General features: G+C 35.3%; 1 protein-coding gene and 1 long non-coding RNA gene across 2 annotated transcripts in view; one reads left to right on the top strand and one right to left on the bottom strand.

The window, feature by feature from the left end:
• Positions 1-810, top strand: part of LOC148953452 (cytochrome P450 3A56-like) — a 179,851-nt gene extending 179,041 nt beyond the window's left edge. Inside the window, exon 9 of the mRNA XM_089088543.1 lies at positions 579-810. Within this exon, the coding sequence (XP_088944669.1) occupies positions 579-699 (121 nt within the window). The 3' untranslated portion in view covers positions 700-810. The remainder of the gene's footprint in view (positions 1-578) is intronic.
• Positions 1-26,565, bottom strand: part of LOC148953451 (uncharacterized) — a 135,654-nt gene that overhangs the window by 71,317 nt on the left and 37,772 nt on the right. The gene's annotated exons all lie outside the window — the stretch shown is intronic.

Here is a 26,565-nt window from a genome sequence, read left to right as displayed (position 1 = left end):
ATAGGTGCTTGAAAACTCTAAGCTAGTATTTTCTGATATTCTGAACCTGATGCTTTGATTTTTATTAAGATTGCTTGACTTGCTGGTTCCCCTCAAATTCTTTTCAGATTCATAACTTTTGATGGGTAACACTAAATTTAATTATTTTTATAGATATGGAATTCCCATAAAAAGCCAGTTCTTTTGATGCATCAATTGAAAAAAAAAAAAATCGATTTTAAAGTTTAAAATCGTAAGAACTGTTCGTCAACTGTTCGTAAAATCGTAAGAACAACAAAAGTAAGAACTGTTGGTCATGGTTTAAACAGAAAAACCGAAATTTTAAGTCTGGTGTAATATTTTCTCAGTGAGACTTCAAACAATATCATTGAGAGTAAAACTCTGCAAGAACAAATTTCTTACTCTTGAATAGTTGCTCGTGAACTTGACTACTCCGTTCAAAATTGTAGTATTTGTAGTATTAGTGTTGTAGTAGTTTTAGTGCTGTGGATATATCTAATTTGTCATTTTCATCTTAACCTTTTTTGCCACTTTTGTTTTTAATCCGATTTATTTATTACTATTTTTTTTACTTTAAGGTTTATTCCGAGTGACAAAACGGAATCCTTTCCTCCGAAGCTGGATATGCTCCCGGCAACACGAGTTGAGCCGAGGCATGGACTCTGGATTAAATTAGAAAAACGAGAAGATATCAATTAGCTGCTTAACACCTTCATTATAATTAAAGAATTATATATTGAAAATTTGCCAAAAATAGAGAAAAAAAGGAAAAGAACTGAATGATTGTAAATAAAAGTATAAAACTTCCAATTAAGTTTTACTTTTATATTTGACTTATAATTTGATGTTCCAGATTCAATGACCCCTCCAAAACCCCTGGAAAATTCCAAATCGGTCTTCCTTTCCGACCCTATCCCAAGAAATTGCAGATGCGGTATTTTGAGATGCTGGGCACATTTACGTTTTTTTCTACCTTATTGTTTAATTGTGAATAATTTTTCCGTGGAGTTGGAGCCAGATTTTCTGGAATTATTTTTAAAAATAAGAAAGAAAATAAAAAACAAGTTTTTTTCAACTGAAAATAAGAAACGGCATTAAATCTAAAACGAACAGAAATTACTACGTATATGAGGGTGTTGCCCCCTCCTCAGTACCTAGCTCTTCACGCTAAAGTTTTTAAGTACTGAAAAAAATTCTTATTGTTCTAATCAAACCACCTTTGTGTTTCAGGAGTCGTTCTTAAAGAACTGGGAAAAATTTAAACTTTAGCGTAAAGAGCAAGGTATTGGGGAGGGGGCAACCCGCTCAATCTTGTGCCAAATAATTTCTGTTAATTTTGAGTTTGAATGTTGTTCTTTAGTTTCAGTTGAAAAACATTTTTTATTCATTTTTTATTAAATTTTTATTTGATTTTTTAATATTTCATGAAAATCTGGCTTTACCTCCACGATAAAATCCCCCCTCACGGTAATATCCTCTAGACAATTCAATTCTGGTGAAAATTTTTAACAAACAACTATCCTAAACATCTCCACGCGTTTAATTGAGTCGGCAAAGAGAAACCAAGACCCATAGAAAGATTTTCGCAAAGGAATTGTGGCAAGTTCCCCTAGTATATAATTTCCCCATAACACTTCACCCCCGAAAACTTCTCTCCTCGCGAAAAATATCTCTTCCAGAAAATCCCCCCCTCAGCAGAAAATTCATCCACCCCCAACCGAAAAACGATGCATACTTCCCAACAACAAATACTACACGTAAACAATGGGCAAATGTTATAACTTAAGGACAAATGGCTGTGGGGGATCATGTTATCTCCAAAGACATAGTTATTTGGCTTTTCGAATATGCTGAACAAAATGGTAATATCAAATTTTGGTCGGACAATTTTGGGGAAAAGGGCGTAGGAGGGGGCCTAGTTTTCTTTCAGTCTTTTTAGTCATTTGAAAAGGGCACTAAAACTTTTAATTTCCGTTCGAAACAGCCATCTTCCATTATTTCGATATGATTCGATGGACCACTGGTTCGATATGATCGCCCTCGGAAATAAAAAAAAAAAAATAATGAAAAGGTATCCGTGATATTGCTTCTGGCAGAAAATACAAAACTCCACATTTTTGACAATAGGAGTTTGAAACCTCTACAATAATGTTCTCTGATATGCTGAATTTAACGTTGTGATTTCATTAAGATTATATGACTCTTAGTGGGTGCTTCTCCCTTTCTTGAAAATCAGGCAAATTTTCTTAGGCTCGTAGCCTTTGATAGGTAACACTAAACTTAATGAAACTTATATATTTAGAATCAGCATAATAAGCTGATTCTTTTGATATATCTTTTGTTATGAAAAATCCGTTTTTTTTAGAGTTTCAGTTACTAGTGAGCCGAGTCGCTCCTTACTTAAATAAATAAAAAAACTAAGTTTTTTCTAACTGAAAGTAAGGAACGACGTTAAAACTTAAAACGAACAGAAATTATTCCGGATATGAAAGGGGGTGTCCCCTCCTGAACGCCACGCTCTTTACGCGAAAGTTTTTTATTGGTTAAAAAAAATAGAGCTGTGAGAAAGTCAAACTTTAGCGTAAAGAGCGCGTTGTGGAGGGAAGAGCCCCTTTCTTATACGGAATAATTACTGTTCATTTTAATTTTTAACGTCGTTCCTTACTTTCAGTTAAAAAACTTGTTTTGTTTCTTTAATTTTTGAACATTTTTGAATTAACGCAGGTTTTGATTTTGGCTCACCGTACATGAATAATTAAAACAAAATTTGCATATTAATTTTACTTTTATTTGGTTAGATGGCTTTCTCGAAACTTGTTTAATTTCATTTAGGAACGTTTTTATTAGTAATAAATTTAAGTAACTTACGAATTAACTTACGTAACGAACTTCTATATTCATGTATTTTTAATACGTATATTAGGGGGTTCACCCCCTAGTCAATATCTCGTTCTTTAAGCTAAAGTTCGAATTTTGTTCCAGTTCTTTAAAAATGATCCCTTAATCACAAAGGCCGTTAATTAGAATAAATAGCTCATATGAAAGTACTAAAAAATCTTTGGCTTAAAGAGCGACGTATTGACTATGGGAAGAACCCAATTATATACGTAATATTTTCTGTTCGTTTTAACTTTTGATGTTACTCCTTATTTGCAGTTGAAAAGCTTGTTTTTTCTTAAATTTATTTTTTGATCTTTTTTTTAAATAATGCTGGGAAATCCGGTGCTCCCTTCATAGTAATGTCCCTTCCCCCATGAAAACTTGCTTCATGGAAAGATCCTCCATTATAACCCCCGACCCACCCCCCCCCCCCACTACCAGAAAAAATCCCCACTGAATACATCTGTATACTTCCCAATAACCAATTCTATATGTTAACATTAGGTGAAGTTCATAACTTTCAGCCCTCCCCCCGGGGACTTTGGGGGATTAAGTCATCCTAAAAGACATATTTATCATGTTTTCGACCATGTGAACAAAATGGCTATCTCAAAATTTTTATCAGGTGACTTTGAGAAAAAATGAGCCTGGGAGGGGATCTAGTTGCCCTTTATTTTTTGGTTCCCTAAAAAGGGCACTAGAACTTTTAATTTCTATTCCAATGAGCCCTCCCACGATATTCTAGGACCACTGGGTCAATACGATCACCCCTGGGGAAAAAAAAACAAATAAACACGCATCCGTGATCTTTCTTCTGGCAAAAAATGCAAAATTCCACATTTTTGTAGATAGGAGCTTGAAACCTCTACAGTAGGGTTCTTTGATACACTGAATATGATGGTGTAATTCTCATTAAGGTTCTATACCTTTTAGGGGGTCTTTTCCCCTTTTTTCGAAAATCAGCCAAATTTTTTAACTTTTGATGGGTAGGACTAAACTTGATGTTAGTTATATATTTGAAATCAGCATTAAATCTGATTCTTTTGATGTATCTCTTGGTATCAAAATCCCGTTTTCTAGAGTTTCTGTTACCATTGAGCCGGGTCGCTCGTTACTTACAGTTCGTTACCACGAACTGTTTGATTCCGTTTCTACGAACTGTTTGATCAGTTTTTTTTTATAGTTGTAGTTGTTAAGAATTAACGTGTGAAGTGTAGAATAAACTTTATAAAGATTCAGACCTTTCTGAGTTTTTTTTACTCTTCTTGAGGATTCATTTTCATTTTATTTTAATGTCTTTTTTAGAATATTTCCATCTAAAGGAATTATTATGTTATCCTAATAAAGGGATTATTGGAATTTTTTGTGATTGTTTTATTAGTAGATTATTTAAAATTTTTACTGCTTTTCCAAACCACCCTTATACTTCAAATCGGATGCTCTTATAACAAAACGCTCTTACAATTAAATTTTGATCATCAGATTAATTCTCAAGATTTTGTAGATAAAGTATTTGTAAATATGAGCGAATACCATTAATTCAACTTGATATTAAAATGTAAATAAGGGCTAATAGCTGAAACCCTTATGCCTATAATTAATAAATATGTTTTGCCTCCCTCCTCACTTCTTCTTATTAATACTTATTTGAAGTTGCTTGGTCCCCTCAAACTTAGTGAAAGTCTGGATAACCACCCCCTAGGGAATGACATTGAAGAAATACAACCCAATCAGAGAGCCATCACAAAACATACCCCTTTGCTTACCAACATACGTGTCTACAATTAATAATTAGTAGACTTCAGGTCCCCATGCACTAAGTAGGGGTGGACTGACTCAGGATGCATACTTCTAAAACATTTCAGCTATCTTGCTCAAATGGCCTATGGAAAAATTATTTGTTGATGCAACTGGCATATGCAGAGGCACCTAGGAAAACGTTTCGTTTTTGAGGAGCCAATGAAAGGCCTTATGAAGGCTTCTGGCATATAAATGTCATTAGTAAATTTATTTACGTTATGCTGAATCTGGGTTAAGGCTGGACGATATGAAAGCCAAAAATTAGCTATGCAGAAGAGATTTTACTGTGCAAAATTGGGACGGTTATCTTTTGATGAATACAAACGGGTTTAGATGGCGGTCCTTAACTTGACTCTGCAAAATTTCAATAGCAGGGTTTCAAGCTCTCACATGATTTTAAAAGACAAAATCGCAAAAAAGGTAAAAACTGGACAGATATGTAAAATTTTGTTTCCCTCTCAGTATTAGCCTTTAGTCAAATTGAGAAAAACTAGAAATTTAAAAAAGAAGAAGTATCAATTAAAGAACAACGTAAGGACGTTTGATAAAACGTTGACAGAAAAGAATACACTTATTTAGCAAGGGTACCGGGAGAAAATCTTCCAGGGGGGCAGACGCCAAAATACCAGTGGTTGAAGGGGGACAGGGAATATATTTCAGGATATTTATTTTTGTATGAATAAGTTAATTTTTAAATACTTTTAGTGAAAAACTCTCAAATAAAACGAGCAATTAAATTCCATACAAAATGAAACAAAATGCAGTAAATTTTAAACAAAAGTTCCTGGCAAAGGATCGCTTTACTTGATCAATAATATATGTAATTATTGTGCATATAATCTGAAAAGAAAATCTGATTCAAACCAAAATTACAGAAAGATTTATTGCTTCCATAGATTATAACAGATGTAGACTTATCTTTATGCAATTTCCTACTCCTTAGAATAGTTTACAGAAAGAGTAGAGCTACTCAAAAGTCATCCTGCCTGCATAGATGCCTCGTCTTGATTTTATACCGGCCATGTAAAATGTACCTCATTCATAATAGGACAACTCTCCCCCTCGAACTTAAATCCATTTATATTCAGACATTTAAAAACTTACAGTACAGCGAAAGAAAAAACTAAATTTAAACTTACTATCCAGCTGTCAAATTGATCCTCTTTCTTTTTATTAGCATATTCAACTAAATATAATGAACAGGTTTAAACAATTTTTGTCATGGGAGAATCTTATCAAATAGTTTGTGATAAAAAAAAAACTGTAAGTAAAAAGTGACTTGGGCCAATATCCACTAAAACTAAAAATGAAATTCTCTTGACAATCGCTAAACCGTCAGTATTGGCTTTTTATGCTGATTCTAAATATATAAAATTAATTTAGTTTATTGTTTTCCAACCACAACAAAAAATCTGAGAAAATTTGGCTAGCTATTGAAAAAAAGGGGAACACGCCCAGAAATGTTAGTGATCTTCTTGAAAATCCCTTAATAAAAAACTCATGTCAGAGAACTTTATGATAGAGGTTTCAAGCTCCAATCTTCAAAATGTGGAGTTTCGCATTTTTTTTTTTCAGAAGAAACATCGTCGATGCATGTTTTTTGTTTTGTTTTTCGCAGGGGTGATTGTATCAAAGCGAGTGTCCAAGATATTTGGGAGGGAGCTCATTCAAACGTAAATTGAAAGCTCTTTTTTAAATGACCATACACGTTGGGCCAGAGGAAAGTCTAGCTTTCTGGCATTTTATGGCACCAAACTACCACTTTACCCCAAAGAGGACAAATTTGCAATCAATTTAAAATTGTGAGAAATTAATTGATTTAAAAGTACCAATAACTATATTTTATACCTCCCATTTGCAAAAGAAGTAATGCCAAACAGTGGCAGTACTGGATTCAACCAAGTTGATTCACTTTATTTTTAATGAAATTAGGCTACCTTTGGTGATCTGTAATTGCGTATCAGCTACAATGAGGGAGGGGGGAGGGGGAGTCATTCCTTAGTTGGGGATAGGGTAGCTTCCTAAAAAAGTAGATATTAATGGACACACTGCTTACTCTTCATGAGGCTTCAGATAAATGTTAAAAGAGGTAGAGAGGAGTCGGAATTAATTAAAATGTTTCTCTATACAGCTAAACTATTAAATTCCCATATTTACCAGCACACAGGGGGAAAATTTTTCTTTTTTCTATTTATATGAAGTACTTCAATGTATTTAAACAAATGAATGCAATGTACTTATCGATAAAAGATCCTATTGCAGAGCTTGTGATGGGTTCAATTATGTAAAAGATCAAAAGTCTGTCTCATCCTTCACTCCTTACTCTTTATTGTGAAGTATGGCTTTTGTCCAAATTTTTAAAGAAAATTTGCAATTGAAAAAAAAAAAAATTCAAAGCACTAAAAAACTTTCGCTTAATGAGCAGGGTGTTGAAAAGGGGGCAGTCCCCCTTATATACAAAGTAACTTCAATCTGTTATGAGTTTTAAACTTGCTGCTTACTTTAGTTGAAACATATTTTCTATTTGTTTAATTACATTTCATGAGACTGTAAAGAATTATGAATGTAATACTTTTGGTAACGCAGAAAAAAGATCAACATTTCAATGATCTCTATTTGGATTTTGATGTTGATCAAATAGTTCATGATAACGGAGGGTAAGTAAGGAGAAATTATAACGTATATGAGGGGATTTGCCCACTCCCCAACACCTCGCTCTTTAAATTGTGTCCCAATTCTTCCCATTTTGAACAAAATGCCTAATTTTGATCAAATGTCTTTGGAAGAAGGGTAGCAAAAAAAAGGCTTGGGAATGAAACGGGTTGGCATCAATCCCTTTGACTCTTATAAAAAGCACTAAAACTATCAATTTTCAGCTGAATGAGCACCTTCTAAAGTTTCTACGACAACTCCTTCCATGCCAAAAAAGATTAATAAATTGAAACCCTGTTGATCTCTACTTAGATTGCGTTTCAGAAATTCTTATTGAAAACCGCCAACAATTTCATCATTTCATCACAAAATTTAAAGAGGGCTAATTAAATGGTAATAAAAGAATTTATTCTGGTACGCAAAAATTGAACACAGCGAGTGGAGAGAAACGAAACACCCTATAGAAATAAAAATACGTAAATTATTAGGTCGTAACAAAACATACTGCGCAAAACACATCTTATACCTCTTTCCCTACATAGCATGATCAAGTAAAAAAAAAATGTTAGTAACTTAAAAGAAAAAATACTTTGTTAGTATTAATTATTCGGTATGGCATGAAAAAAAGATATAGAAACAGTGCAATTCATCTTTTCTTCCAATTTAAACACTTTACCATGAAAATTCTTATTACACTTCGAAAATTGATATATATTGAGTTTTTAGAGTTGCTTCCAATTTAGTTCTGTCCAAAATAATATGAAAATAGAGGTACGCAAGGATTCTGCAGTTGAAAGTATCCCAACAGAGTTAGGTTTGGGAAAACATATGAGTAAATATAAGTATTCAGCAAAAAACATGTTTTTTTTTAATGATGATGAATTAAAAGAATCGTTCCTTCCCAATGGCACAAGTTCTTTCCCATTCTTGACCTTCTTGAAACCTTTGCCTCCCATGACATGTTAGTGTCTCCTGAGGTAAAATTATGTTAATGTCCTCAAGTGAGACCTAGCTATTATGTTTACCCTTTTTTCATACTGAGGATCAGGATAAAAACTAAAAACTAAGTGAAGTTCACTTAGTTATTAGGCTTTTAGGTTGAAACTTTCAGGCCATGATGAGGGGGATGTTCAACTGATATAAAGGCAATAATTACATACAACTAAACTCAAAACAAAAATGTTTGAGATTCGACAAAAAATTTTTGTTATGTTTATCAGCAAAAATCACACAAGGGTTCTCGGTATTAGTTAGAAAAACATTGAATTCAGATGGTAAAATATATTGATAATAGGTATTCTTAAGAATAGGATAGCAGCTTAAAAAGTTTTCTAGTTAAGGAAAATCACAAAACAAATGTATTACGAAACAAAACCGCCAATAAAAGTTTATGCAAAATAACATTTATTGAAAATTTTTTGGGTAAGCACTTTCTAAACGTGTAAATTAAACTTTTTTCAACTCATATCAAGCCCAAATTTTATACTCTTTTTTTTACTCAAAAGGACAATTAGCTTCTTTTCTTCTGTTGTAATTCTAACCTTTGATTTGGATTACTATATAAACTACTAATTTAAATGTTACCTTAATCAAATTCAATATGATATTCTAAAAAATTTGATCTAGCATACAAATCCAAACAATATGGATTAATAAAGCCTATTTTCGTTGGGAATTACATTTTTTCTGCTGAAAAATACATAAATCTTAGTAATTTCAAAAATTTGATGGACCCAAATAACAAATCAAAATTTGAACGACAAAATTGACCGGTTTAAATTCCAGCCAAAAATTAGTTGGAAATCAAATTTATTTTATAGAGTGTACTACCACTCCTACTGTCGCTACTCCTACTAATACTCCTACTGCTACTAATTAGGCTATTACGGTATTATGGTGGTATAAAAGTAGTAACGTATCAATTAGTATCACAAGTGATTGCGTAATATGCCTTACCACGGGTCATTCACCTATTACTACGAATGGTACTTGCCTTAGCAGACGAGTTTTTCTGAGGTAACAGCCATTTTTTTGGGGTCAAACAGAGAGAGAGAGCGGCGGTTACTGCATTATTCAAAGGTAGTGTGCAATTGAAACTGTATCAATTATTTTATTCCAGTTTTTCTAAACCAGTATTGTCTATAACTTAATTTACGTAGGTTAAACTTCCGATGGTTAAGAAAGCGTAACGGGTAATTAAAGTATGAGGAATGGGATGCTATACTTAGAATGGTTTTAAGTTGAAAATTGTGACGTAAAAACAACTCTATTTGCGAATTCTTTGCGAAAAAGTATTTGCGTGAAGGTATTGCTTTGGTTAAGAAAGCGTAACGGGTAATTAAAGTATGAGGAATGGGATGCTATAATTAGAATGGTTTTAAGTTTAAAATTGTGACGTAAAAATAACTCTAATTGTGAATTTTTTGCGAAAAGGTATTTGCGTAAAGGTATTGCGTTGGTTAACAATGCCTCACGGGTAATTAAAGAATGAGGAATGGGATGCTTGCATCAACAATACAAAGGATATGCTCAGATACTTAATAGATTTGACGCCTACAAGAGACATTGGTAAAAGGTATTCAATAGCTTAATTGAAAAGTAACGATAGAATGACATTGTGACTTGACCTAGCTTTACCTCTCCGATGTGGTCTGGATAATACACAAGTAACGTTTGAAAAGTATTGTCAATTTAAAAAGAAATGGCTGAAAAGTGTTTTGAGGGAGATGGGTTGCATGGAGGGTTGAGTTGCACGAGGGTTCAGTTAAAGGGGGTACAGTTACACGGGGGGTTTACTTAAATTGGGTTGAGTTGCACGATAGTTCAGTAGCACGAGAGTTCAGTAGCACGGGGGTTCAGTTGTACAGGGTTTCGGTTATACAGGGGGTCAGTTACATGGAGGGTTGAGTTGCACGAGGGTTCAGTTAAAAGGGGGTATAGTTACACAGGGGTTTAGTTAAATTGGGTCGAGTTGCACGAGGGTTCAGTAGCACGAGGGTTCAGTTGTACGGAGTTTCGATTATACAGGGGTTCAGTTACATAGAGGGTTCAGTTGCACGAGGGGGGATTTGCGAATTGGAGGAGATGGGATGATAGTTTACTGTATAATACACAAGTGATGTTTTGGAGAGTATTGTCAATTTAAAATAGTTTAGAAATAAAAAAAAATTAACAAGAAATGGCTGAAAAGTGTTTTGAGGGAGATGGGATTGCATGGAGGGTTGGGTTGCACGAGGGTTCAGTTAAAGGGGGTACAGTTAAACGGGGGTTTAGTTAAATTGGGTTGAATTGCACGAGGGTTCAGTAGCACGAGAGTTCAGTAGCACGGGGGTTCAGTTGTACAGGGTTTCGGTTATACAGGGGTTCAGTTACATGGAGGGTTCAGTTGCACGAGGTTTAACAGGGGTTCAGTTACATGGAGGGTTCAGGTGCACGAGGGTTCAGTTAACGGGGGTATAGTTACACGGGGGTTTAGTTAAATTGGGTCGAGTTGCACGAGGGTTCAGTAGCACGGGGGTTCAGTTGTACAGGGTTTCGGTTATACAGGGGTTCAGTTACATGGCGTGTTCAGTTGCACGGGGGTTGAGTTAAATGGGGCTTGAGATCCACGAGAGTCGACTATAAATAAGGCTTTTGCGTCTTTCTGAACTTTCTGTGAGAGGCGGGGGTAAGTATTTAGTTTAAATAATTCTTAGATGAATTGAGTTTTTCTTTCTTTGAAATGCAAGAGTTGGAATGTTTCAGTAGTGCCTTTTCGTGGTTTAGCTTGTCACAGTTTCATTCTCTTGATCTTTCAAAGTTCACTTTGGTTTTATTTCATTGATTCTTTTTGTTTGCATGTCCGGGCTGGTGTTTGCAAGTCCAAGTTGGGTTTTCAGACCTACGTTTTTTAGATTTTCGTGGGTGTTTGGTTCCCGGGGTTTATTATTTGAGAAGTTAACTTTAGAATTTCTTGATTTGACGTGCCTGAAATCACGAATTAGAATGTTTAATTAGGTGTTTGGGTTGTGAGGCTTAGTTTTTTAGATTCTCATGGATGTTAGGTCCCTGGGATTTATTATTTGAGAAGTTAACTTTAGTATTTCATAATTTAACTTGCCTGAAATCATGAATTGAAATATTTAGTTGAATGTTAGGGGATTTTCAGACCTAGGTTTTTCAGATTTTCGTGTGTGTTTGACTCCTGGGGTCTATTATTTGAGAAGTTAACTTTAGTATTTTGTGGTTTTACGTGCCTGAAATCATGAATTAGAATAGTTAATTTAGCTGTTTGGGTTTTCAGACCTAGTTGTTTTTTTTTTATATTTTAGTGGGCGTTAGGTTCCTGGGACTTATTATTTGAGAAGTTAACTTTAGTATTTAGTATTTTACGTGCCTGAAATCATGAATTAGAATATTTAATTGGCTGTTTGGGGATTTTCTGACCTAGGTTTTTTAGGTTTTCGTGTGTGTTTGACTCCTGGGGTTTATTATTTGAGAAGTTAACTTTAGTATTTTGTGGTTTTACGTGCCTGAAATCATGAATTAGAATAGTTAATTACCTGTTTAGGGTTTTCAGACCTAGGTTTTTTAGATACCTTAGCTAGTTAAAACTGCGCATAAATTCTTGATTTTTTGTCGTGTTACTTAGGTAATAATGGAACATTTAGTATTTTTTCTAATGTAAGTGTTTTTCTTAAGAAATTCCCACTGGAGGTTTTATGACTCCTCCCCACAATGGATTCAGATGGTTTTAGGACTCATCTCACTACCCATAACTCCATTCAACCTTGAGCGAAGGTATAAAAGTTTGATGAAGTATTTCTCTACTTAACAACTACATTAATAGCCTCCAAGATGATAGGACTGTATGACACCGAATTTATCGGATTAAAAAATCATCTTGTGGTGTTATATTTAAATGTGCTTTTTTATTATTGTCTATGGATCTCGAAGAAATTGACTGTTATCATTGGACAGTGAACTATAATCTGTTTGAGTATGATAAAAGCTTGTGGAGTACTAGATTACGTTATATAAACAGACTGGGATTCTATGATAGAGTGATTACACCACTTAATAATACTGGTCAGGAACTGAGAAATGTTCAGGAGGAAGTCAGTGAAATTTGCAGCTTTTTCGGGGTTGAAGTACTCTACGTAAAGGGCAATATACCTACAGATAAAGTTTTAATTCAAAAGTGTGACCCTAGGATTCCACTTTTCAATCTAGAAGGGTTTAAGTGTCCTAAATTTGAAGGGGGTTATCACCGTCCTGAAGACGAGGTTAGGTTCTTCGCTTTGTGGATACCTAAGGACATACCTGATCGTGATAAATCCATAAGACATGGTAAAAAAAACTATTTTATATCATGGGATCATCGTTTCTGGATGTTTAAGTCAGAAATCTAAGTACTATTTTTATGTAAATATGTGGTGTTTTTTTTGTTTTTTTTTCTCAAAAAAATATGTTAATACTTTTAATCAATAAATATCTTTAAGCTTAACACGTCTTTATTCTTTATAATAGTTTTATTAATTTCATTAAATTATTAATAAATTTTAAGTAAGTAACAATAGCTCTCTTGAATTCGCTTCCTGGATACAATACAGATATTTAATTCAAGAAATCATAATAAAATCGCAAGTAAGTAATAAAGTCTTTATTGTTTTCACCTATTGGATACACAATACTGAAATTTCATTCAAGAAATTATGAAGGAATTTTAAATAGGTAACACACTCATTCTTGAATTCACCTCTTGTATACACAATGCAGAAATTTCATTTAAGAAATTATCAAAAATTGTAAGTAAGTAGCAAATTCTTTCTTGAATTCGCCTCCTGGAGAAATAAAATAAGACATTTCATTCAAGAAATTATGACAAAATTCTAAGTAAGCAACAAACTCTTTCTTGAAGTTACCTCATGGATACACAATGCAGAAATTTCATCTAAGGAATTATCAAAAATTGTAAGTAAGTAGCAAATTCTTTCAAAAATATGTTAATATGTTTAAGCAATAAATATCTTTAAGCTTAACCCGTCTTTATTCTTTAGAATAGTTTTATTCATTTCATTAAATTATGAAGAAATTGCAAGTAAGTAACAATAGCTTTCTTGAATTCGCTTCCTGGACACAATACAGATACTTAATTGAAGAAATCATAATAAAATCGCAAGTAAGTAATAAAGTCTTTATTGTTTTCACCTATTGGATACACAATACTGAAATTTCATTCAAGAAATTATTAATGAATTGTAAATAGGTAACACACTCATGTTACCTCATGGATACACAATGCATAAATTTCATTTAAGAAATTATCAAAAATTGTAAGTAAGTAGCAAATTCTTTCTTCAATTGGCCTCCTGTGTAAATAAAAAATACAGTTCATTAAAGAAATTATTAAAAAACTGTGAGTAAGTAGCATATTCTTTCTTGAAGTCGCCTGCTGGATAAACAAAAAAGACATTTCGTTCAAGAAATCATGACAAAATTCGAAGTAAGTGACAAACTTTTTAGTGTTTTAAGGACTTAGATACACGATGCAGAAATTTAATTCAAGAAATTATGAAAACATTTTCAGTAGGTAGCAATTTCTTTCTCGAGGTCAACTATTGGATACACAATACGAAAATTTCATTTAACAAATTATGAAAAAATTGTAAGCAAGTAACAAACTCTATCCTGAAGTCACCTCTTGGATACACAATGCAGAAACTTCATTTAAGAAACTATGAAAAAATTGTAACTAAGTAAAAAATTCTTTCTTGAAGTCACCTCTTGGATACACAATACATGAATTTCATTAAAGAAATTATGGAAAAATTGTAAGTAAGTAGCAAATTCTTTCTTGAATTCACCTGCTGGATAAACAAAAAGACATTTCGTTCAAGAAATTATGACGAAATTCTAAGTAAGTAACAAACTCTTAATTGTTTTCACGACTTAGATATACGATGTAGAAATTTAATTCAAGAAATTATGAAGAAATTCTGTGACATTATGGGACATTTAACCTCTATTATGGCTTTTTAACCAGATGGCAACAGTACTATACCGTCAGGACTAGCTGCCAAAAATGTAAAACTTTTGTGGATATATAAGCCAGCAGGACTAATTTTGGAGTCAAACTTTATTTCAAAAGGCGACTTTGCCTTCGGCTCATGGATATGACCGTATTCCATTGCTTTAACTCTGTATTGTTTAGGATACAGATGTTGTTTCACTACTGGAGCGACTTTCTTAACACGCCGCTTGCAAATAAGCCCTGCTAATGAAGAATTAATTCTATTTTTTCTCTGCAGCTGCCAACTATTGTCGAAACAGAGTCCCTGAAGGCGTGTGGCTAATTAAATCCGGCAAATCTCTGACTCTGAACACTGTAAGCGCTGCAAAACAGCCACTTTTGCATTTTCAAAAGATTCAGCGTCAAGATCTGGAGCAATTGAGTTGGGACCATAGTTTTTATCTCCTCGGCTAGCGTCTAATGAGGGTGTCAAACGCTTCATATATATGGCTAATGAACGCACTGCTTGGGATTTTTCAGTTTCCAGTTCCACGATTTTTCCCGATAACTGACAACAAGATGGACAATGTCTGTGGTCCCCACGAAAAAAATGTAAAGGAATTGCGTTTAACTCTCTAATCAGATCTTTTGACGACATGGCATGCGTAGTGGCTCGCACAATTGCTTTTCTTGCAAAATCGCACAATTTCTTTCTTACTGGACCGCTGAGAAATTTCCTACATTTTGCGCTTTCTTTGCATTTGTTATAAAGCCTCTTTTTCAAACACTTACAAGCATGATTGGCGCATTCAATTTTTTCCACTATCCTACCATATGAAACCTTTGTAATAATTTCTGAATGGGTGCTTGAATCACTATCAGCTATAAACTTTGTATATCTTAGTTTATGCATAGCTGGTGCAGCACGAAAGGCCTCTACCAGTATATCTGATTCCATCGCAGTGCTAGAACCACTCCAATTCATAAAACATCTATGTCCAGGAACTAAAGTAGATTGTTGCTGTCGATTTGCCATGCATACACAGCAATACTTGTTTCTAATTCCTACATGAAGAAGTCTTTTTGAATAAAATCCATTTACAACACCACAACCAGATAGTGCAGTGCATCTACTACCATAACTTCGTGTGCACCAACTTCCATCAACTATAACACACGTATCGACTATTCCATTAGAGTCAATCTTTCCATCAGCCTCCAATGCCATTCGGCGCTCTATTTTACCGTTTTCTAGCAAATAATCGTGAAGGATTTTCTCTAAGGACTCCCTAATAGTGCTTTCGTACATGTTAAATGTTTTTTGTGATGAGCAATTAATTTCAATTGTAGAAAAAAGTTCTTGAATCTGGGCATGAGTCATTCATGCGTTTATAGCAGCAACTACAACTTCTTTGTTGATATTTCTAGACCCCGTTTCTTTTTGTTGCCTCTTTTTGTCCATACCTCTAATTGACCAGTCGATTTTTTTCCGTTTCAGGCTGAGCGGTCGTTTATTTGACAGTTCTGTTTTTTCCTCTTGTGTTGTGCTACTGCTGCTAGCTTTCGTATCCTTTTGTAATTTCACTGGAATATCAGTGGGAAGCGTGGCTTCTTCTTGGCAAGATTCATATTTGAAGATAAAGCGGGAGCGCAAACCAACAATGTACTCTCTGTCGAACATCATGTTTGAAATAAGATTGAAGTCTTGACACCTACAATAAAAAAAAACAAATCATCGGTACAAGCTCCTGTAAATTAGAAGTGCCCAAGCATTCTACAGCTGATAATCATCCCAACCCAGTAAGCTATGGGAAAAGTTTGTGTAAATATTTGTATTCAACGGAAAACACGTTTTACGAATGATTATGATTTAGAATCATCGTTTCTCTCCACGAGTACCTATCATTACCCTATTTCTGTTGTTATCGGAGTCTCTGCCTCCCACGATACATTACCCTGTCCTATGGTAAATTTCCGTACCCGTATTTGAGTGGTACCTAGCTATTTTGTTCACCCACTTTTATACTAAGGACGAAGATCCCCCGAAAAAACATCAAGGACAATACCCCCCCCGCCCTGTGCTGGTTGGTTTCCAATTACTTTCGACTTATAAAAAAAGACTAGAAATCTTAGTTTCTGATCAAATAAGCATCCTCCAAAGTTTCTACGACCATGAGGCGGAGGTGGGGATGATGAAGGGGCAGTCCCCTTCCTATAAGGAAGAAATTCTGCTCATTTTTGGGTTTGATATTACTCTTTACTTTCATAATAACAGCGTAGACAGAGGTATCCCCAGAAATCAAGAGAGATTAAATATCAGTTTCACATTTTTGATGTGAAAGTTTTTTTTGGGAGGGGGGAGGGGGCGACCCCCCCTCCAAAAAAATTTAATAAATAAATGATACCCAAACAAAAGTCCTGAATACGGCCCAAGGGATTATACATCAATCTCTACCCCCACCCTCCCCTTGTCTCGTTCTTAGAACTAATTCTGTATTTATCTGAAGTCTCAATGAGAGTTGGGATCTTTTGCATGTCCCTCCATCCCTAACTAGCCAAAATATTTTTAAGGTCAAATTTCAACACAAATTTCACCGTCTTAGGTAAATTCTCTGTTGTTTTACAATTCCACGCTCTATTTTAAGGTCATACAATATCATCTCCCCCTTCTTTCGATAAATAAAAGATTTATTTAACCTAGATTTAAAGCACTTTCATGCTTGTTTTGACTAGCGACCTGACATGAAAAAATCAAAAGAATTGTAAGTTCCAGGGCTATTCCTACGTAATATCTTTTAAATTCTGACAAAAAAGATGTTTTTGATTTAATTTTCCCGTCTCTCTTCATTTTTAGATATGTTTGTTGCAAAGGCTATCATTTGAATAAAATTAAAAGGAGAAAAATCTGTCACAAAAAATGGTATACGAATTATTGGTGGTTCCAAACCTCCAGCGCTCCTTAACACTTTGATCTAGAAAAGTTCACTAGAAAATCCATCAAAATGTATCTATAAACCTACTTTACGAATCTTCGACCAATCATACGCCATTTCTTTTAAATTCCCCGTAAAAAAAAAAGAAAAAAAAAAAAAAAAAAAAAAAAAAAAAAAAAAAAATCTGCATTAGAACATATGTGGCAAAACTACGTAACGTAAATTGTGAGCAAAGATGTTCATAAGATTTTATTTGTACTTATAAGCAAGAACATATCCAGTATTTCTGTTTGGAGGTGGGAGGTAACAAGAACTTTAAAAAATATACAAAAAAAATTTTGTGCATTTTTGCTACAATTTTCGGAGGGGCGGGGGGTTCAAACCCGGTATATACCCCTTCCCTGGATACAGCCTTGCTTGTATAAGACTCGAGTTTCTGTTGTTACGACTGCAATTAGTGTAAGGCCTTAATAGTATAAAAAAATTGTGTCAAAACGACACTACAAAACTAATTAAGCAACCCCTATGAAATACTTCCATCGCTTTCTTCACTTCTTGTTACGACATTTACTTTTTATTTACCAGATTAAATAGGCCTACATATAAAAATTTTCTTTGATTTCTCTACATTTACATTTAAAGTAAAACCAAATAGAAATAAAACCATTCTTAAATTTATTTTTGTTTAATTTTACTGTACATTTTTTTTTTTTTTTTTTTTTTTTTTTTTTTTTTACAAGGGATATTAATTTAAGAAAATAAATTAGCTGGTCTTATTTTAGAACTATCTGTTGAACTTTACGACAAAAAGTCGACGACCTGAACTGCTTCTCATAATAAAAACGAAAATTATGGCCTAGAAACCTAGTTTTTGTAGTTTCAACCCCCCCGCCCCCCACAGACACGCATTAATTTTACTTCCCCGTCAAAATATTATGAGAAGCTATGCTTATTCCGGTAAAATATTACATAAAGCAATACAATTAAATTTATAAGGCAAAAGAAAAAAAAACTATGTGGAATAAATCGTTAATATCACTAAGCAGAAGGTCATAAATCAAGGTCTAGTTTTTTTTTAAATTTACACTACAAAATAAAATGAATGATAGTTGCATGCCTAGAAAAAGTGTTATTTGTTAGGAGGCTGCAATCCCCTACCCCTCTTCTTGCGACAAAATAATATTTTACTTCCTATCTTTATCCCGTATTATCAAAAGAAATTTCTATTAGACTAAGTGGGATAGATATTAAAGAGTTATAAGTTTTGAAGCTTCAATAACCTCCCCTACCCCCTCATTTTTTTAAACTTTCTTGTCAAATGATTATAGAGTCTTATGCATCTCCCGACAAAATATTTTGTAAAATTATGCACTAAAACATATAAAGCAAAAGTAAAAAAAACTACATTTTATAAATCGTTATTAAGTACTTCATTTGCCCGTACGATAGTGGGCCCATCCCTGGATCTGCCAGTGACTAAGTAGAAGGTCATAGGTCAAATTCTATTTGTTAAGATTTACGCCACAGAATAGAATGATTTTTGGTTGTATGCCTAGAAATTGCGCTATTTGTTAGGAGCTACAATCCCCTGCCTTTCTCCTTGCGACAAAAAATTTGTATTTTCTTCGATTTATCCAAATTTCTACAAATCTTTTCTAATAGGAACAAAGTGCGATAAAAATTGAAGGGTCATAAGTCACATGCTTTTTCATAAGGCACATTCAGTGTGTTTGAATTTGAAAGTATGTAGATGAATAGAATTAAAAAAGAAAGAAAACCAATAAATAAACTTAAACACAAAATGTGTAATTGCCCTCTCCTCCGTTGCCCGTGTTGGTTTGTTTATCAGTCTGAATCTATTAATTCATCCGAACAACTTCCTAAGAGAAGTATGAGAATTCGGATCTAAGCCCCTAAAAGCACACAAACCTATAATGAGTCTAAGGTCTTTGAAAGATTCATACTACAAAATTAATCAAGTGGTACTTACATATGTTTGATTACCAATTCTTCGTAGCTCTTTAGAAAATATGGCACATGAACCATCCAGGGAGAATGTTTTAAAATATACAATTCTAAATTGCGACCCGCAGTTACAACTTTCAGTCTTGGGATTTCTGCTGCAGGCTCTTCTTGAAGAGATGTTTCGTTCAAGTCGAGTAAATGTTTTGGAAGTGGTGGTCTTCCAAGCTTTTTGTATATTTGCTTTAGTTTTTCCCTGTGCTTCTGTACAGTAACCAAGCCAATACCTCTTTTATTACGCTTCTTTACCATCTTTCACAAAGCATCTTTGTGAACTAACAAGTAACAAGGCCAATTTCTTTAATTGCCTTTCCCTTCTTTCAAAATCTTTGACCGCAACCTAATTTGACGGAGCATTCCTATTTGCATAATATGTTGAAACATTCACCTTCGATGTCAGTCGATACAAGTTGAAACCCTGAATGTTTATCACCTGAAGATCGGTAGTTATGCCCGCTTATTGAAACTAAATATGCAACAGTTCAGGAGTTCCTAATATAAAACTGATGGTAATAACTTTTAGTTGAAACAAATAAACTGGTGAAAATGTCTTTTTTGAATTAATTAGGAAAAAACTTAAAAGTCAAGTTTGTTCCTTTCAAAATCCTCTACAAGTCTGTGTTATAGTTATTAAACTTGTATTTACCGTTTCCTCAGACAAGTTGAAATGGAATTTGCACAAAAAAGTCTAATTTAGAGAGCCAAGTAAAAAATATTAAAAAAGTAGCAAACTCAGATTATATTGCAAGATCAGGGGAACAGATAGAAACCAAAATCGATGCCTTAATGCGTCTGTTGTCGCCATACAAGCTAAAAATATTTAACATGGAAGAGATAGCCGGGATATCTCTAATAAGAGATCTCTATAAGAGATATTCCTCAGATGGTTTCAATGATTCTCTCTGATGATTTTAATACTTTTTCCAAAAAGTTTGGCAGTCCTGAAAGGCTCTTAATATGACCTTATTTTATGCTAAAAGTTGAATTCTTTAGAGCCCACTTTCCCAGATTTATTTCTTTGTTGGTCTCTGTTCTACATCCTTGCCATATTTTGGATGAAGAAGGTAAGGGACTGACATTTTGGTCAGATCTATGAGGTGATTTTCTACAATCCTGGTGTCAAAATAGCACTGCCTAAGTAAAGAGTGGAGTATGCTGTACGAATTATTTATTTATTTAATAAAATTTTCACCGAGCCACTTTGTTTGGAAGAAGCTGTGATATAAACTTCAGAAAGGGTTGGAAATTGAGAGTCCTAGTGCCCTTTTTGTGAGCCAAAAATGACTACAGGGTAGCCCATGGCTAAGTATCTATTTTTCTCCCCTATTCAAAAAGACATTCGATCAAAATTTGGAGATAGATATTCTGTTGACCATAGTTGAAAGGTCCAATAATATCGCCTCTGAGGATGACATAACTCCCACTGCCCCTAGGGCAGAATTTTTCCTGTTATTTACATATATGATTTGCTGTTGCGGAGGGCCAATTATCCTTCTTACTTTAGTAGCTTACTTTAGTACCGCCGCTCGTACACTGTTATGTTTACTACGGATTAACTCTGAGTCACGAAGTTCAAACGATAATAGCACGGACTTTTAAGTAAATTTTTTTCATGGTGCGGTAGATGAGCAGAGAGGGCTGTTACTTCTGTATTACTTTCATAGCTTCTTTCATACAATCTTTCCAAAATGGAAATTTCGTTACTACAGCCATTTTGACCTCTCGCGCCTACTTTAGTAACTAATGACGTCCTACCGCTCCTACTTGATAGTACCAAAAGTTCAAGTGTTCATTGACAGATTTTGGTGCCTGATCCCGGAATAATAAAAACCGGTAGTATGTTGATGGGCATGTTAAAAAATGTCTGGTCTTCATTGGCCAGATTCCGGAATTTGTCAATGAAGACTGAACTAAAAATAAACAATAGTAAGAAGGCCGGAACACGTTCTAAAATTGTCACAAGTTTTCGACGATTTTCACAGGTTTATGGGCACCTTTTTTGCAGGTTTCGGATATTCGGGGTGGCAACACTGAGAGAAGGTGTAGATAAATTAAAAAAAAATATATCCTGGCTATGAACATAGCATGTCTGGTATATCTAGGGAATGAATGGAAGATAGAGTTGAAACTGTCAGGTAGTATCGGAAAGGGAGGAGGGAACAAGGACACTAATTTTTTGTAGGGAGAGGTGTCAAAAATGTTTTGTTTCGAATTCACCTAAACGCTTTTGTACTTCAAGCCACTATAGGACTTGGAATCTATTCACTGTTAAATCGTAAGGTAAATCAGAAGACAAAATGCACTTTCAATCTGTCAAAATACGCATCTGTAACATTACAGAAACGGCTTGGGATATGGAGCTGAAACTTAAAAAGTTTGTTTGGGGGAGGAGGTAAGATAATTTCAAATTTTATTTGTGGAGAGGGGTAGAGAGGGTACGGCTAAAATTCATTAGCGTCCAATCCGTCAAAGAGTTTTGGCACTACAAGCCCATGTCGGACTACAATTTTCACACGGTATGATAGTAATATAAATCAAAATATGACGTATTTACCCACGTTATGAGAGTAAAGTATCAGTGATATTTCTAGGACATATTGCGAGATTGAGCTGACTGTTTGATGGGGATACTGAGGAGCAATTGAAACCTTGAATTTTGATTTACGGGAGGGGCAGGGGTAAATTAAAAGACACGAAGCCTACATGTATCTGTTTATTAAAAAAGCATATCTGCAACATCGCAAGACCGGCTTAGGGTATTCATTGTAAGTTAAATAATTTCTAATTCATATGTTCATATGAGTAGAAGTGACCCTAAAGCTCCGAACAGGGCTCCTTATATGGGCATAGAATACGGACAGGGCTCCATATATGGGCATAGAGTCATTAGGGAGAACACGTGGTTAATGGGGTCAATGACCTCTTTTTCCAAGGTCAATTTATTTGATGTTTCTATGTGTAATAACTCCGGAACGAAGGTTGCACATGCGCATTGAATTCTAACGGGAAACACGTGGTTAATGGGGTCAATGACCTAAATTTCCAAGTCAACCACAACAACATTGACCTTGGAACACCTGTGCTGTCGACCTCAATTCACCTATCGTGAATCAATAATTCCCCTTAGAAACAACAAATTAATTCCCCTTTCTTGACAGATCAATCAACCAATGACATCATCTGTCAGACTTTAAAAATTTTCGCCTAGAAACGATTCTCCAGGAATAGATCCAAGTCATTAATGTCATTGCCTCGGAAACAGCTCTTTTGGTCGAACTCCAAAGGATATTAATAGCCAAAGGCCATGGAAACAATTCTCCAAGAAACATCTTAGCGATGAATTGTTTTAGCGCAGGAATCAGGTTTCTTATTAATTTGAAATGCATTAGCGCAGAGATGTCAAAAACAAAAGGAACACGCGGAATTACGTTTAGGGATTATTTGGGCAAAACTGTTTTAGACAGGTTATGGAACTATTTCGTCGAAACAGTTAGAGACATTTTAAAAGATGATTTTTGAAGAGATTTTAGAAGAGAATTTAATGGTGAAACTCTGTGGTCGTTATAATACACAAGTTTCATTTGAACAGTGTTGTGAGGTCCTCTAACCCAACCCAAAGGGTTCCAATCCTCCTACCCCAACCCCAAAGGGCCCCGATCCCTATACCACAACCCCAAAGGGCCCCCAACCCCCAACCACAACCCCGAAGGAAGCCCCCGGTACCCAAAGGCCCCCCAAGCGCTCCACGAACCCCCGGTGCCCCCCAAGGCCCACCCACCCCGCCACCCGGCCTGACCCGGCCCCCCCAAGGCCCCTCGAGCTCCCCAAGGCCCCACGGGGGCCCCACGGCCCTCCCCCGGCCCCCAAAGGTCCCCCGGACCAGAGAAGCGCCGCCGGGATGCGCCGTGGGCCAGGAACGGGCCGCAGGATGCGCCGCAGGGATGCGCCGCGGGTCAGGAAAGCGCCGCAGGGGATGCGCCGCAGGGAGGCACCGCAGGAAAGCGCCGCAGGATGCGCCGCAAGGATGTGCCGCAAAAAAAAAGTAAACTAAAAAGTAAAAATTTAGAAATGTTATTCCCCAAACGCCCTCCTCAGACCCCCAAAGGCCCTCTACCGGTCCCCAAAGGTCCCCCCGAGCTCCCAAAGGACCACCGACCCTCAACGGACCCACAGACCCTCAAAGGCTCTCCCCGAGCACCCGTCTTTCGTTGATGTGTGTTGTCTGAAACCTATGATTTGGGATGTGTAGTTTGCTACTTCAGGCTTTTCTGAGCTAAGGTTTCCTAGTATTTCCTAGGTGAATGTTGTCTGAAACCAATAGTTTGGGATGAGTAGTTTGCTATTTCAGGCTTTTATGAGCTAGGTTTCTTAGCCTTTCGTTGGTGTGTGTTGAGTGAAACTTATGATTTGAGATATGTAGTTTGCTATTTTTGACTTTTCTGAGTTGGATTTCTTAGTCTTTCATAGGTGTGTGGTGTCTGAAACCTATGATTTGGGATGTGTAGTTTGCTATTTTCGGCTTTTCTGAGCTGGATTTCTTAGCCTTTCATAGGTATGCGTTGTCATAAAATTATTATTTGGGATTTATAGTTTGCTTTTTAAGGCTTTTATGAGCTAATGTTTTATAGTATTTCTTATGTGAATTTTTTCTGAAACCAATAGTTTGGGATGAATAGTTTGCTATTTTTGACTTTTCTGAGCTAGGTTTCTTAGTCTTTCGTTGGTGTGTGTTGACTGAAACCGATGATTTGAGATATGTAGTTTGCTATTTTTGACTTTTCTGAGCTGGATTTCTTAGTCTTTCATAGGTATGTGTTGTCTGAAACCTATGATTTGGGATGGGTGGATTGCTACTTTTGACTTTTCTGAGCTGGATTTCTTAGCCTTTCATAGGTGTTTGTTGTCTGAAACCTATAGTTTGGGATGACTAGTTTGCTATTTTTGACTTTTCTGAGCTAGGTTTCTTAGCTGTTCATAGGTGAGTGTTGTCTGAAACCTATGATTTGGGATATGTAATTTGCTATTTCCGACTTTTCATAACCGGATTTCTTAGTCTTTCGTAGGTGTGTGGTGTCTGAAACCTATGATTTGGGATGTGTGGGTTGCTATTTTTTTGACTATTCTGAGCTGGATTTCTTAGCTATTCGTAGGTGTGTGTTGACTGAAACCTATGATTTGGGATGGTTAATTTGCTATTTTTGACTTTTCTGAGCTAGATTTCATAGCCTATCATATGTGTGTCCTTTCAGAAAATTATGATTTGGGAGGTGTAGTTTGCTTATTGCACTTTTCAGAGCTAGGATTCTTAGTCACTCATAGGTGTTTGTTGTCTGAAACTTCGAGTTTGGGATGAGTAGTTGGCTATTTCAGACTTTTCTGAGCTAAGGTTTCTTAGTATTTCGTAGGTGAATGCTGTCTGAAACTTATGATTTGGGATATGTAAATTACTATTTCGGGCTTTTCTGAGTTGGATTTTTTAGTCTTTCATAGGTGTGTAGTGTCTGAAACCTATGATTTGGGATGTGTAGTTTGCTATTTTCGACTTTTCTGAGCTAGGTTTCTTAGCCTTTCATAGGTATGTGTTGTCAGAACATTATGATTTGGGATGTCTAGTTTGCTATTTCAGGCTTTTCTGAGCTAAGGTTTTCTAGTGTTTAGTAGGTGAATGTTGTCTGAAACCAATAGTTTGGGATGAGTAGTTTTCTATTTTTGACTTTTCTGAGCTAGGTTTCTTAGCCGTTCATAGGTGAGTGTTGTCTGAAACCGATGATTTGGGATATGTAATTTGCTATTTTTGACTTTTCCGAGCTGTATTTCTTAGTCTTTAATAGGTGTATGTTGTATGAAACCTATGATTTGGGATGGTTGGTTTGCTAATTTTGAATTTGCTGAGCTGGATTTCTTAGGCTTTCCTAGGTGTGTGTTGTCTGAAACCTATAGTTTGGGATGACTAGTTTGCTATTTTTGACTTTTCTGAGCTAGGTTTCTTAGCCGTTCATAGGTGAGTGTTGTCTGAAACCTAGGATTTGGGATATGTAATTTGCTATTTCCGACTTTTCATAACCGGATTTCTTAGTCTTTCGTAGGTGTGTGGTGTCTGAAACCTATGATTTGGGGGTGTGTGGGTTGCTATTTTTTGAATTTTCTGAGCAGGATTTCAAAGCCATTCGTAGGTGTGTTTTGACTGAAACATATGATTTGGGATGGTTAATTTGCTATTTTTGACTTTTCTGAGCTAGATTTATTAGCCTTTCATAGGTGTGTCCTTTCAGAAAATTATGATTTGGGAGGTATAGTTTGCTTTTTGGACTTTTCAGAGCTAGGATTCTTAGTCACTCATAGGTGTTTGTTGTCTGAAACTTCGAGTTTGGGATGAGTAGTTGGCTATTTCAGACTTTTCTGAGCTAAGGTTTCTTAGTATTTCATAGGTGAATGCTGTCTGAAACTTATGATTTGGGATATAGTATTTCGTAGGTGAATGCTGTCTGAAACTTATGACATGGGATATGTAAATTACTATTTTAGGCTTTTCTGAGTTGGATTTCTTAGTCTTTCATAGGTGTGTGATGTCTGAAACCTATGATTTGGGATGTGTAGTTTGCTATTTTCTACTTTTCTGAGCTAGGTTTCATAGCCTTTCATAGGTATCTGTTGTCAGAAAATTATGATTTGGGATGTATAGTTTGTTATTTCAGGCTTTTCTGAGCTAAGGTTTCCTAGTATTTCTTAGGTGAATGTTGTCTGCAACCAATAGTTTGGGATGAGTAGTTTGCTATTTTTGGCTTTTCTGAGCTAGGTTTCTTAGTCTTTCGTTGGTGTATGTTGACTGAAACCTATGATTTGGGATATGTAGTTTGCTATTTTTGACTTTTCTGAGATGGATTTATTAGCCTTTCATAGGTGTGTGTTGACTGAAACCTATGATTGGGATGAATGGTTTGCTATTTTTGTCTTTTCTGAGCTAGATTTCTTATCCGTTCATAGGTGTGTTTTGTCTGAAACTTATGATTTGGGATGTCTATTTTTCTATTTGAACTTTTCAGAGATATGATTCTTAGTCAGTCATATTCGTTTGTTGTCTGAAACCTATAGTTTGTGATGAGTAGTTTCGCTATTTCAGGCTTTTCTGAGCTAAGGTTTCTTAGTCTTTCATAGGTGAATGATGTCTGAAACCTATGATTTGGGATATGTAAATTACTATTTCAGGCTTTTCTGAGTTGGATTTCTTAGTCTTTCATAGGTGTGTGTTGTCTGAAACCTATTATTTGGGATGGGTGGATTGCTACT

Source organism: Artemia sp. Qi Xiang Cuo, chromosome 4 (genome assembly GCF_049724085.1).
Source record: "Artemia sp. Qi Xiang Cuo chromosome 4, ASM4972408v1, whole genome shotgun sequence".
Classification (NCBI taxonomy): domain Eukaryota; kingdom Metazoa; phylum Arthropoda; class Branchiopoda; order Anostraca; family Artemiidae; genus Artemia; species Artemia sp. Qi Xiang Cuo.
This window is presented reverse-complemented; position numbering and strand designations above follow the sequence as displayed.